The sequence below is a fragment of the Monodon monoceros genome, unplaced genomic scaffold, assembly GCF_005190385.1.
Source record: "Monodon monoceros isolate NGI ecotype Baffin Bay Population unplaced genomic scaffold, NGI_Narwhal_1 Super_Scaffold_1, whole genome shotgun sequence".
In the NCBI taxonomy this organism is placed as follows: Eukaryota; Metazoa; Chordata; class Mammalia; order Artiodactyla; family Monodontidae; genus Monodon; species Monodon monoceros.
In genome coordinates, this window is record NW_021703765.1 from 60,437,930 (window position 1) to 60,451,443 (window position 13,514).

At 55.8% G+C, this 13,514-nt stretch overlaps 1 protein-coding gene across 7 annotated transcripts in view; it reads left to right on the forward strand.

Annotated features, from left to right (window-relative positions):
- The window catches only part of TXNRD2 (thioredoxin reductase 2), a 34,742-nt gene that overhangs the window by 3,730 nt on the left and 17,498 nt on the right, over positions 1-13,514 (forward strand). For 6 of the 7 annotated variants that reach the window (XM_029219099.1, XM_029219116.1, XM_029219073.1 and 3 more), the window contains 6 exons: positions 3,839-3,895; positions 4,204-4,345; positions 4,803-4,877; positions 5,407-5,485; positions 5,927-5,989; positions 8,339-8,409. In XM_029219099.1, coding sequence (XP_029074932.1) covers positions 3,839-3,895; positions 4,204-4,345; positions 4,803-4,877; positions 5,407-5,485; positions 5,927-5,989; positions 8,339-8,409 — 487 coding nt within the window. Of the gene's footprint in view, positions 1-2,955; positions 3,053-3,838; positions 3,896-4,203; positions 4,346-4,802; positions 4,878-5,406; positions 5,486-5,926; positions 5,990-8,338; positions 8,410-13,514 lie in introns of those variants that run through there. The other variant, XM_029219106.1, reaches the window with a different exon arrangement.

Genomic DNA, 13,514 nt, shown 5'->3' on the forward strand with positions numbered 1-13,514 from the left:
ACCGCAAAAAAACAAACAAACAAACAAAAAAAACCCAGCTTTACAGAGGTACAAATCACACACCATACAGATCATTCATTTAAACTGCCTATCTCAGTGGATTTTATATTCACAGTTGTGCAACCATCACCACCACCAATTTCAGAACATCTCATCACCCCTAGGTACTCTGTATCCACTGGTAGTCACCTGTCTCCCTCCCCTCCTCAGCACCAGGCTACCACTAGTTTCCTTTCCGCCTCTATGGACTGGCCTGTGTTCTGGATGTTTCATAGAAACGTGTGGTTTTGCTCTCCCTCAGCATGATGTTTTTAGTGTTCATCTGTGATACAGCGTGTGTTAGTACTTCGTTCCTTTTTTAGGACTGAATAGTGTGGATGAACCACATTTTGTTTATCCACTTGTCCGCTGGTGGATGTTTGGGTTATTTCTGCTTGGGGCAGTTATGAGTAATGCTGCTCTGAACATTCCTGCAGGTTTTGTATGGACGTGTGCTTTTATTTCCCTTGGGCAGATTCCCAGGAGTGGAATTGCTGGGTGATAGGGTAGCTCAAGGTTTAACCTTTGGAGGAGCTGCCAGACTATTTTCCAAAGTGTCTGCACCATTTTATATTCCCACTAGGAAGTGTGGGGTTCGAATTTCTCCACATCCTCGCCAGCACCTGTTACTGTCTTTTCTATCGTAGCCCATCCTAAGTAGGTGGGAAGTAAGTAGTATCTCATTGTGGTTGACTTATATTTCCCTCATGGTTAATGGAGCATCTTTTCATGTGTTTATTGGCCATTTCTATATTTATGGAGAAATGTCTATTTAGAACCTTTGCCCATTTTTAAGTTTGGTTGTCTTTTCATTATTGAGTTATGAGAATACACACACACGTATATTCTGGATATTAGATCCGTATCAGATGCATAATTCTAAATTACTTTCTCCCATCCTGGGGGTTATCTTGTCACTTTCTTGATGGTGTCCTTTGCAGCACAAAAGTGTTTAATTTTGATGAAGTCAGTTGATCTGTTGTTTCTTGTGCTTTTGGTGTCACATCCAAGAAACAGCATCCCAATCCAAGGTCACAAAGACTTAGGCCTGTTTTCTTCTGAGAGCCTCACAGCTTCAGTTCTTACATTTAGGCCTTTGGTACATTGTGGATTAATGTGCAGACGTGGTGAGGTCATTGCCTCCGGGTTTGAGACATGCACCTTTCCATGTCACGGTCCCCCTTCAGGTGACACTCTCCCACCAGTCACGTTCCACTTCTACATGTTACAAACCCCACAGCACATTGTACAATTTTTGTTTAAACAGTGATCTTTTTTTTATACTGATTTTTTTTGTTTGTTTTAATTTTTATATATTTATTTATTTGGTTGCATTGGGTCTTAGTTGTGGCAGGAGGGCTCCTTAGTTGTGGCTCGCTGGCTCCCTAGTTGTGGCATGCAAACTCTTAGTTGCAGCATGCACGTGGGATCTAGTTCCCCGACCAGGGAACGAACCTGGGCCTCTTGCATTGGGAGCGCAGAGTCTTAACCACCGCGCCACCAGGGAAGTCCCTAAATATTGACCTTCTGAAGAGATTTCAGTGATAAGGAAAAAGCTAACACATCTGCCCATGTGGTTGTCATTTCTGGGGCTTCCGTTCCTTTCTGTGGATCTGAATTTCCACCCGGCATCATTTTCCTCCTACTGGAAGGACGTCCGTGAACATTTCTTGTCGTGTGGCTCTAGGGGTTATAAATTCTTTCAGCTTTTGTGAGTCTGAAGACATCTTTACTCTGCCTTCATTTTAAAAAGATATTTTCTCTGAGTATAGAATTCAAGGGAACAGTACAGCTGGCCCTCTGTATCCACAGGCTCCACATTCACAGATTCAACCAACCACAGATCAAAAAAATATTTTTTAAAAAATTCCAGAAAATTCCAAAAAGCAAAACTTGAACTTGCCACATACTGGCAACTATTTATCATTTACACTGTATTTACAACTACTTACACAGTGTTAACATTGTATTAGGTGTTATAATCTAGAGATGATTTAAGGTAAAGGTTACTGCAGATGCCGCACCGTTTTCTATAAGGGACTTGAGCATCTGGCAGCTCCGGGTTGTCCCAGAGCTCATGAGAGCTCTTGCCATTGTGGATAGTTTCTATTCCTGTTTTCAAATTCACTAATAAAAGAGTGTGCGATGTCTACTTGACCATGAACCCCACTCGGTGCAGTATTCATCTCTACAGTTCAACTTGGGTCCTTTTTTCTATCTTCCATGTTACTTCTTGACTTTTTGAACATGTGGAATACAGTTAAAACACCTGTTTTACTTTTTTCCCCACTAATTCTGACGTTGATGTCAGTTCTTGGTCAGTTTCCATTGACTATTTTTCCCTTTAAGGGCTGTATTTTCCTGCTTCTTGGCGTGCCTGGTAATTTTTGTTAGAGTGCCAGACACTTTGGACTTTACCTTGCTGGTTTCTGGATATTTTTATCTTCCTAGAAATATTTCTGAGCACGTTCTGGGATGTAGCTACAGACAGTTTGATCTTTTTGAGACTTCTGCTTACGATTTGGTAGGCGCTCTGGCGCTGTGCCCAGTCTGGGGCTAATTATTCTCAACTGCTGAGGCATGACCTTCCTAATGCTCACCCAGTGCTCCAGGAGTTAACGTTTCTCCAGGCTGGCTTCTGGGAGCAGCACTGTCCCGGCCTTAGGTACTTTCCCCTCTCTCTCCTCTGTCCCAGGAACTCTCAGCCCGAGAGCCTGCTGGGCCCCCTCCATGCTGTGTCCTGCAGACTCTCTGGTCGCGGGGCTCACTTCGTCCCTTTCCTGTCTCTCAGAGATCGCTGGCCTTTGTTTTCGTTTATTCAGCTTCTTGAAACCATTATTTCACGTATTTTGTCAGGATTTTTGGTTATTTTGAGCAGGAGGCTAACTCTGGTCCCTGTTGCTCCATCCTGATCAGACCTGGGAGCCGGGCGTTGGTATGTCTGAGGTGTCCCCTTGGCCGGAGACTTCAAATCAAGCACTGGGATCCCATCTTGATTCAGTTGAATGAAAAGGTTTTGTTAATGAAGACTTCTAAAATTTGGTTCTAATCTTGGTAGCTGGTAGCCATGAATCAAGCATGTTCTGTAGTGTTTCAAACACTCGTGGGCTCGTGACATACAAGTGGGGCGTGCCCTCGGGGCCGTCACGGCCAGGGACCAGGGCTGGCTGATGCAGTGCCACAGGCAAGCCAGCAGGAAGCCCGTGATTAGTCCTGGCCTCAGAACCTGGGGCTTGTGGCTGGGGGAGCCTGCTGATAGCTGGGGGCTCCAGGCAGGGGTGCAGTTTGGAGCCCTGGTCTTGGGGCCTGGCTGACCTGAACCTGCCATTTGACCTCCGAGCTTCCATTTCCTCACCCTGAGAGGAGGCAGCAAACGTCCACCTGGGGGCTCTGACCAGTGTAGACCGAGGGCCACCCCACATGGTGTCTGGGGAAGAGAGGAGTAAGGGAGGGCCTGGGGAGCGAGCCAGGGGCCTCCCTGTGATGCCTCCAGGGAGTGTGCTTGGGGTGGGCCCTGGGCCTGTGCTGGACCTGCAACCAGGTTGCGGGGTGGGGGGGGCACATCCCAGCACTGCTCTGGTGGGTGGTGCAGAGCCTGCGGTCAGGAAGAGGTCGGGGTGCCCATCTAGGGGCAGCATAGCTGGGAGCAGAGGCAGTGGGAGACCCGGCTGCATAACTCATGGGCGGCTGCTGGCCTGGTCCTTCCCCAGCCTCCTCTGGGCCTCATGGGCTCCTGGGGTCCCTGACCCTGAATCAGTCCCTGGTTGTACTCACCTGCCTGTTTCTCTGGTCCTTCCAGCCGCTCAGCTGGGGAAGAAGGTGGCCGTGGTGGACTACGTGGAGCCTTCCCCCCGAGGTAGGCAGCCCCTGCCGGGAGCCACGTGTCCTGGGGAAGGTGGGGGGTCACATACAGAGGGTGGCTGAGCCCTGGACTGCTGCCCAGTCTCCGGACAGCGTCCTGCTTCTCGGGGAAGCTGCCATCACTGTAGGTTCCTCATCCTCCTCATTTAAACCAAGTCTGAATGCAACCGCAGCCGGCGCGTCCACACGGCAGGTTCACCTGGGCCGCGTTGGAGTTAAAGCAACTAAAAGGAATTGGAAACAGCTATAGAGCAGGGCTGGCCTGGCTCACCTGAACCCTGTGTACTCTTCCCACCTCCCCAGGCACCCGGTGGGGCCTTGGCGGCACCTGCGTGAACGTCGGCTGCATCCCCAAGAAGCTGATGCACCAGGCGGCACTGCTAGGGGGCATGATCCACGACGCCTCCCACTACGGTTGGAAGGTGGCCCAGCCCCTGCACGACTGGTGAGGGCGCGTGGGGGACGGCCGATCCCATCAGCCTCACAGGAGCTGTGGGCACGATTCTCACCTGGGGGCACCTCTGGGCCCCCAGCAGTGGGCAAAGTCTAGAGACGTTTTTGGTGATCTCCACAGTGGGGGCTGCACATCCCCTGGGTGGAGCCTGAGACGCTGCCACTTGCCCCACGGCGCCCAGGACACCCCTGGAAGGACGCTCGGCCCAAAGGCTGCAGTGCTTCAGGCCTGGCGGGTGGTGCATGGTCCGCTTGGAGCCCCTCGGTCTGAAGCCCCAAACCTGGCCCGGGGGTGGCAGCCGTGGGGACAGACATCACCTTTACCACCTTGAGAAACCCCTCTGCCTCTGGGCATTTCTGTTAAGGGCTGTTTGCCTCTAATAATCTGTGGCGGGACCCGCAGCTGACACTTGTGTGGTGGCTTTAAGCATCGTGCTTTGTGTCAACAGGGGGAAAATGGCAGAAGCCGTTCAAAACCACGTGAAGTCCCTGAACTGGGGGCACCGGGTCCAGCTGCAGGACAGGTATTGACACCGCGCTAGGCTCTGGGCGGGTCCTGGGGCACATGAGGACTCCCCAGGAGGAGGAGGCATGAGACCCGGGTTAGAAAGCCCGGCCACCCTCGCCCCTCGCGGTGCCTGTTATCCTCACTGTCCCCTCCCTGCTGGGCACCCCCCTCACCAGCAGGAGGTCCATGGGTGTTTTGGGGGGAGGGTAACTGGGTGCATGTGGGGGCCTCCCCTTCCTTGTGGAGGGTGTCCAGGTGACAGGACTGACCTCGGGGGAGGCCCGGCCACCTCCGTCCTCACACACCAGGGCTGAGCTTGGGCCCTTAAGACGCCCCTGCATGGCAGCTGTGGTCACCACGTACCGAGGAACCCTGGGGAGACAGCAGCCGCGCCCCATGCAGGTCTGCACACTCCTTTTGCCCCTCGTGAGCCGTGGGTGGCCCGAGCTCACATTGTAGCCATCTGCCTAGTGCTCCCCATTTAATCCTGAGGTGATGCCTCATTTGCAGAGGAAATGTTTGAACATCCTATTTTTATTTTGCAGAAAAGTGAAGTACTTTAACTTCAAGGCCAGCTTTGTCAACCCACACATGGTTTGTGGTGTCTCAAAAGGTGGGGAAGAGGTGAGCGCCCTCCTCCCGGGGCCCCTGGGGCAGCACTGGCCAGTCCGTGGGTCAGTCTGTGGCCCAGGCGGGTGGACCTCAGCTCTGCTCAGTCTCAGTGCTGTCCTTGGAGATCAGCGCTGCTGGGATTGATACGACGTTCCTCTGGGCTGAGGCCAGTCTAGTTCTTTGTGAAGGAGGAAGTGACCACGCCAGGCTGCCCGCTGCTTGGGCGGCTGCAGCCCTGCAGGGGTTTGCAGGGATTCCAGGAGACCTTACCACCCGTGCAGTGCTGTGTAAACTGTGAAGTGCTTGGACTTAGAGGCTCTCCTGCCAGTGTCTGGGGCTGCTGCCACAGGGTCCACACTGCAGGGCAGAGGCTGTGATGGGGAAGCTGGTGGAGCCCTCGAATGGGGACTGCAGGTGACCTGGGTGACTGTGGCTTTCTCGGTTTCTTCTCAGACTCTGCTTTCGGCTGACCACATTGTCATCGCCACCGGAGGGCGGCCGAGGTACCCCACGCACGTGAGTGTCCTCAGGAGCCCCCAACCCCCCACCCCGTTCATGGTCTGGTGATGTGCACCTCCCACTCGCCCCTGTCCTCCAAGTGGCCCTGTGCTCACAGCTGCCACTTTCCACTGCCCGTGCTCTCGAGTGCCCTCTGCTGAGCCAGGTTCCCACATCCCCACTTGGCTGAGTCCCGAGAGAGACTCAGCTGCTGGGCCGGCCCCCGCCTGCCCTCTTCCTGTCCCCACATCACTTCTCCTCTATCTCCCTTGTTGATTCCTCCTTTTTAGCCTCGGAATGTTGGAGCCTTTGGGACTTAAGCCTGGTTCCTCCTCCCCCAAACCCAAATCTTGTTCTTTAGTTGATGTGAAACTCACATACCATAAAATGCACCCTTTCAAAGGGTACAGTCCAGTGAGTTCCAGTTTATTCAGAGTCGTTCACCCGTCGGTCTCACTACTGAATCTCAGAATGTTTCATTCGCCCAGAACGAAACCCTGGCCCCATCAGCCGTCGCTCCCGCCCCCCTCCCCCGGCCCCAGCAGCCTGCTCTCTGTCTCTGTGGATTTGCCTGTTCTGGACGTTTCACATCAGTGGGATGAGATGCATGGCCTCTTTGACCAGCTTACGGCTGAGTGATGTTCCGCGGTGGGTGTGACATTCTGTTGTCCGCTTGCGTGGTGGACCTCTGGGTTGTTTCCACTTTGTTATGAGTGATGCTGCTGGGAGCCCATGTGGATGCGAGTTGTCCCTTCTCCTGGGCAGACACCTGGGGGTGGAGGTCCCAGGCCCCCGGGGCGGGGGGGCAGCCTCACCGTTTACATCCTCACCTGCAGTGCGTGGGGTTCATCCTTTTTGGTTTCTTCTCGTGTCTTGTGATGTTTTACTGAAAAGTGATCATTTCAAATAAAATGACATGTTCACTCTGGAAGCTAGGATCTCCCTCCACTTTGGGATTTCGTTTATTGCTGCTTGTCTGTTGGGTGATTTTTCTGGACCAATTTTGTAAACTTTTTATTCTGTGTCCTGTGAGGCTACTGAGGTCTCTGCTCAGTGGCCAGCTAGTGACTGGGCAGAGATGTGCTTAAACACCAGACCCAGGAAGTCTCCCCGTCTTTGCGAGGCTCCCCATCCTCAGTGCTCAGCCTGGTGGGGGGCGCTCTGCCTTCGCCCCCACCACCTGCTTCTGCGGGGCCTGGAGGCCAGTGCTCAAGGCCGCCCCAGACCCAGACATAGGCCCAGACAGGTGGATGGGGAGGACCAAGGGCGTGGTTCTGCCTCCTCGCAGACTCTTAAATCTGAACCTCCGTCCAGTTCTGTGCTTCCACTGGAAACAGGAGCTGGGAGGGTGCCAAGGCAAGTGCCCACTCCAGTCCTCAGAACCGTGACGTGGCCCCTGCCGCTGTCAGCCCAGCAAGAGCAGCCTCCAGAGGGGACCAGACAGCTGTGCCAGGTGGCCCTGGGCAGGATGTGTGCCTCCGTAGGAGGGGAGGGCTCTTGTTCCAGTAGCCACACAGACAGGGGCCAAGTGGTGACCATTAGTGATCCCTCACCCATAGCTGGGCCCACATTGGCTCCACTCAAAGCCCCTGATGGCCGTGGTCAGTTCCTGGGACCCAGAGATCAGCTCAGCTCCACCCTGCACGTGGCTGCCAGAGTGCCTGCGAGGAGACTGGCCCGGCCTCTCCCTGCTGTCCGCTTGCCTGAGGGGTGGGGGGCGGTGGGGGGTGGGTGAAGTGGGAGCCTCGGGTCCTGGGGAAGCCGCTCAGTGGCCACTCTGCTCTTGGCTGCCCGCCCCGGAGCCTGCCAACACTTGTTGTGTTTTAGTCCCTTTGATATCCAGACCTTTCGATCTTCTTGAGCAAACTTAAGAAATTCCTGACTTTATTTTTTTTGCCAATTGGAACCGTAAACTGTTTGAAATCCGTTTCCTCTCTCCCAGCACATCTGACTCTCAGGGGCCATAGAGAGGACGTGTCCTGTGTCCCCCACCTGCTGGGGTATGGGGTGACCTGGACAACTCCCGGGCACAGGGCCCACCATGCTGTCCCTCAAGGGCCCCCGGTTGGTCGCATCCAGCCTCCAGCCTGGCGCCCTGGGAGCCGGCCCGCCCCGCTTCACCCCTTGCTCCCCACAGCCCTGGGTCTGGATCTGGAGGGAGTCCTGGAGAGCGAGAGGAAGGAGCCGCTGCCCCGGGCCCCCAAGGGAGCGGCCGTATCCCCTGTCCCAGAGGCCGCACCCGAGGAGGTGCAGCCACATGTGGGTGGGTGGTTCTGGCCCAGTTGTGTCTACAAACTGGGCGTCCTCGGAGGGAGCCCCGGGGGCAGCCGGGGACGCGGGCCTCACATTGACCCTTTTCCCGGATAGATCGAAGGTGCCTTGGAATACGGGATTACGAGTGATGACATCTTCTGGCTGAAGGAGTCCCCTGGAAAAACGTAAGGCCTGGGGGTGCCCAAGGGGCCCCACTCCCCTGTGCACACAGCCAGGCGGGGAGGACATGCTGCTGCCCCTCTGTAGCGCATTCTTTCCCACCTACTTGAGGGAAGGGCAAAAAGCCTGGCCCTGTGCCCATTTGGGGCTGACACTCTCCCAGGACTGAGTCACAGTGTGTGGCCGTTATTGTCTGGGGCGCAGGTTTTCACCAGGGTTCCCAGGAGCCGCAGGTCCCAGTGGGTCCTCAGGGCCATCTGGGTATGCGGGTAGGTGGGTGGGCCCTGGGGGAAAGCCCTGGTCCCCCTCCGGCTCCAATCGAACGTCCCCGTTTTCATCTGTTTGTCACCTGGGCTTCCCTGAAATCAGCAAAGGCTCGGGCTGCCAGAAACCAGAGCCCAGCTGTGAAGCCAGGCCTGCAGCGTGACTGGCACCCCCGTGGCCAAGGGCTGGGTTCACTCCTGGCATGGGGTCCGGGTCTGGGTGCTGCTGCCAGGGCACTGAGGAGACCTCATGCTTGCAGGGACCATAGAGGCCACCAGAGGGCGACAGAGGCTCGGCCGTCACAGTGCTGGGCTGCGGGGGACCAGCTGCCGATGGCCCGAGGGCATGCCCCGGGGTGGGCAGGCGTGTGCAAGTGTGCATGTGTCAGCATGGGTGAGGGCATGTATGTGTACATGTGAGCACGTGTGTGAACACGTGAGCACACGTGTGAGAGCTTGCGTGTGTGCTCGTGCCGCGCTCTGCTTGTCCCTGCTATCCCAGCCTCACGAGGTGTCCTTTTTCAGGGCTGGGCACGGCCCCTGGCATGGGGGTGTCTTGGTGTGACCTCCCACCACTCGCGGCCACCTCTTTGTGAAAGGCTGCAGTGAAAACCCCGACGTGCGTCTTCTTGTCTCAGTGTTTCTTATGTGTCGTGTGCGCGGTCAGGGCTGTGTCCACAGTAGAGAACTGCGGTCCCGGCTGGGCGCCTGTGCTGCTCTCCCTGCCTGATGCTGCCTCGGCATTTCCATGGGGCCTGAAGGGAAGGGAGCCTCTCCTGCTCCCTGTGGGGGGGTGGAGGGAGCACAGCCACTTCCATCTGCGGTCAGGCTCCTGGCCCTGGCCACCGCCTCGCCTCCCACAGGGCCCCCAGGCTGTGGTTGGTGCTTCGACTTGGCAGTAGTTGTTAATTTTTCTGATGTCACATTTATCACGTTTTCGCTTTACGCCATAGTATCTGGGTTATTTGTTGTTTTGTCTCTGACTAGTAGGTTAAATGTGGCCTGGTTTCATTTGCATTTGCTATTATGTGGTCTTTTGTGTAATTATTAGCCGTTTAAAATTGAGTGTGTAAGTTGTGAGTGTGTGTCTGTGACTGAGCGTGTGTCTATGTCTGTGAGTGTGAGTGTATGTGGCTGTGAATGGGGGCTGCTCGCTCCTGGGCCTTCTCTCTGGCTTTTCTCTTTCTTATCTTCCCGCGGGTTTGCTGTCAGGGCTGAGATCCCGTGTTGTTTACAATTGCAGATTTTCTCAGCTTGTCCTTTTAACTCATGTAACATACAAACGTGACATACAAATGTTTTGGTCTTATTTTTTTTAAGTGTAGCTTAGGCTCTTTTACACTTAATGGCTGTTTGATTTATTGCATGTTCAGGAGGGCCTTTCCCCACCAAAATATTTTTTGACAAAAGCCCTGGATTTCCTGTGGGTCCCAGGGCCTTGGGGCGTCTGCAGCACATCTGTGGCAGAGACGGGGTCCCATGCGTCCACCACCAGCCCCTCCCACCAGCCTGGAAGCTCCTCCAAGCAGAGCCCAGTCCTGCTCTGGCCCTGATTTGGGGTCCATACTGCTGCGCAAGTGCCCAGCGTGGTCTTCAGACCTGCGTAGTTTTCTTGCGCATTGATTTCTCTGGGTCACTGAGGCACTTTGCCAGCCTCTCCGAGGTGGACTGTGGAGACCGTGGTGCCGACGGCCTTCAACCTGCGGCCGCCTGGACACTGGCTCCCCACTCAGTGCTTCTGGCCTGGCCGAGGCCACCCGTGTGGCCCGGTCATCTCCGCCCATCACCAAAGACCAGCAGTTTCTGAATCCTGGTCTTTTCTTAAATTAGCTCTTGTGTGTTTTATTTTCTCTTGTTTGCTATTTCCCCGTTACATTTTGAGAGCCAAGTCCACCTCCAGGGGGGCCGATGTCTGGCGGCTCTCACTGCCCACCGCTCACCGGAGGCTGGTGTGCGGAGAGGCCGCACAGGCCGGAAGGAGGCCCGGGCGCAGGGGCCCCGCGCAGCTGCCCCCAGTGACCACGTGCTGGGGCAGCGGCCTGCGCGGCCAGGAAGACAGCCCCAGATATTAGGGTCAGGAAAGTGTTTATTTTCTTCAGAAAAAAAAACGTTTAGGAGACTTTTTTTAAAAAAGCTCTTTCGTTTAGAAGGAATCTAGGTATGTTATTGTTTAAGGAAAAAAGTGTTTGCAATGTATCAGTCACCCGTTCCATTCTGAGCATGATTTATGTGAGGAAATGGTTTTTTTAAAAATTAAGCTGGAGATATATCCCTGTACGATGCTTCTGTGAAACGCAGCTTTTGTGCGGAGCTGTGGATGCAAGTTGTAACAGTGTGATACGGGAGTCAGTGTTTACTCCTTACATTCCTGCCCGCAGTCAAAATAAGCCCGAGGGTCTACAGTAGCATTTCTGTATTTTATCAGCTTGGGCTGGGCTGGGGGGGCCTCTGCTCACACTCTGAGGGGCTGTTTCTGCCAGATTTATTTGCCTTATAAATATTCCCCGTGTTTATTTTAACTCGCCTTTAAAATGGAGCTGAAATGAATATGGACCCGAGGGCTGCCCCCGGCCCTGGAGGCCTCCCGAAGCCGGCCAGGACCTTCCCACTTGGCCCCGGCCAGGAGGCCAGCCGGCGGCTGAGGGTGCCCAGTGTGCCTGGCCTCGGCCTGCAGCGGTGGAGCCTCCACTAGCCGGCTCCCAAGGGCCCATGGGCTCCGTGGCGTCCTGTCTTCCTCCCCACGATGGGGTGCGGGCCGCGGCTGGCGGCTCAGGGGCATCTGCATGAGGCTGGGTGGCCAGCAGCTCAGGCCTGGAGAGCCGGCCCTCAGCCTCCGCTGTTGCCCCACCCGCCTTTGCCCCCGAGGGTCTTGGTGCTTTCTGGACATCCTGTGTCCAGCTGCTCCTGGGGGCCCCGAGCTCTGTGGCCCCAGCATTTCCTGTGCTGGCGGGACAGCTGCAGGGCCCCCACGCTGTGTGGGTGCACCCCCGGGGAGCGGATTGGGGCCTTCAGACTCAAGAGGCAGGTGGAGAGCTCTTTAAGCTGGGGCTCCAAGGCCTGAAGGAAGGCTTTGTTTCTGCTTCCTCCCCCTTCAGACTTTAAGGAGAGAGCCAGCCCTGTGATCAGGCTAATCCCACGGCAGTTACACCTTGGAGTACAGTGTTTGCAGCACCGAAGGGCACACAGGGGGGCTCCCCGAACACACACACAGCTGAGTGGGGCTCTGGGTGCAGGTGGAGCCCCCGTGGGGTGTCCTGCTGCAGTGTGAGGCCGTGTGTCCAGTCCTCAGAGGCCCCGCCGCCCCAGGTCCTCCCTTTGCCGGCAGGGCCTGCCGTGGGCACTGTGCCTTGGCACCAGCCTCAGCCCCACCCAGGCTGGGGTCTCCTAGGTGGTCGGCAAAGCCCATCTGCAGCTTCAAACCTGCCAATAAAAACGCAGCGTCCCTTCAGGGCTGCCTGCACCCCACCTGCAGGCACCAGCTCCATTTTTGCTGTTTTCTTACTCCAGTCCATTTGAAGGGAGTTCTCTGGTTGAGACCTTGAATCCTGCATTTTTCGAAGAATAATACTTATTTGATGAATTGGGGGCAGGGTGGAGTGAAAACCAACACTGTTGACCGTCTTTCCTCTTGGAGACAAGATGAGGCCCAAGGTGACCATCAGGGCCAGTGGATGCCTGCCCGCTCTGAGGTTTCAGCCACCCATGCTTGGTCAAGGACGCCCACTGAGGCCCGGCCTGGCTGGTGCCTCTCCCCCAGATGTGCCCTCTGTTGGCGGCTCGGAACCAGTAGCCTGGGGCTGGGGGTACCATGACCTGGAGGTGGGAGTGGGAGGCCACCCCGCCACCCTACCCTGCTCCCTGCAGGGCTTGAGGAGGTGCCCAGGGGCTGCAGGAACAAAACGCTTTTGCCAAAATCAGGAGACCATGTTGCTGCGTTGCCTGGAGCTGGGCTGTGGGCTTCAGGCTGCAGCCACCGCCCCACCCCCCCAAGAGGGCCTGCTCTACAGAGACAGGAAGGCTCGGACGAGCAGGACAGCCCAGCAGGCGGGCAGTGGGCTCCCCGGCACCTGCATGTCACGGTTGCCCAGGCCATGGCCACCCTGAGTGGGAGCACAGGGCACTGTGAGGTCCACACGGATGCTCTTCATTGGTCCTTGCATTGGGGCAGGATGTTCAAAGCAGCTCAAGCCTGTTTGCATTTTAAGTAACTCGTAGTTTCATATTTTAAAGAAAGGCTTGTCCCCTTCCCCATACACATCGAGACTGAGAGAGGGCAGATTGTGTAACGTTGAGTGTACCCACACGCAGACATGTACATTGTGCCTGTGTGTGTGCCTCGCATGCCGAGCTCTCCCCACTCACCCTGCACAGGATGCCAGCGCTCCTGTCCCAGCTCCTGACAGGAAGCCGTATGCCAGTTGCTTCCTGCAGGGCACTGGCAACAGTATTCCCAGAGATGTGCTGCTGTTTGAAATGGAATTATATCATTAGTACCTGCTGGGATCAGAGCTGACATTTGCTTATCCATCCTTGCATCACCTCCTCTCGTTCAAAGGCTGAGGGGTGATCTGACAAGCCCACCCACACGCTGCCCAGGCTGGGAGTCTCCTCTGTGTTCAGTTCTGTTCATGTGTACACGTGTGCAAGTGTGTGTGTGTGTGTGTGTGTGTGCACGTGTATGCATGCAGGGTGTGTGCAGCTGAATAACAGGAGAGGATCTGCTGGGTCCCAGCATCCTGTGTCCCTCTCCCAGGCTGCCCTTGCTCGGGGAGCTGACTCTCCCAGCCACAGGCCTATGTGCAGTGGGGCTGGGTGGGCATGGGGTGGGCCGTCTGCCTGGGCCCCGT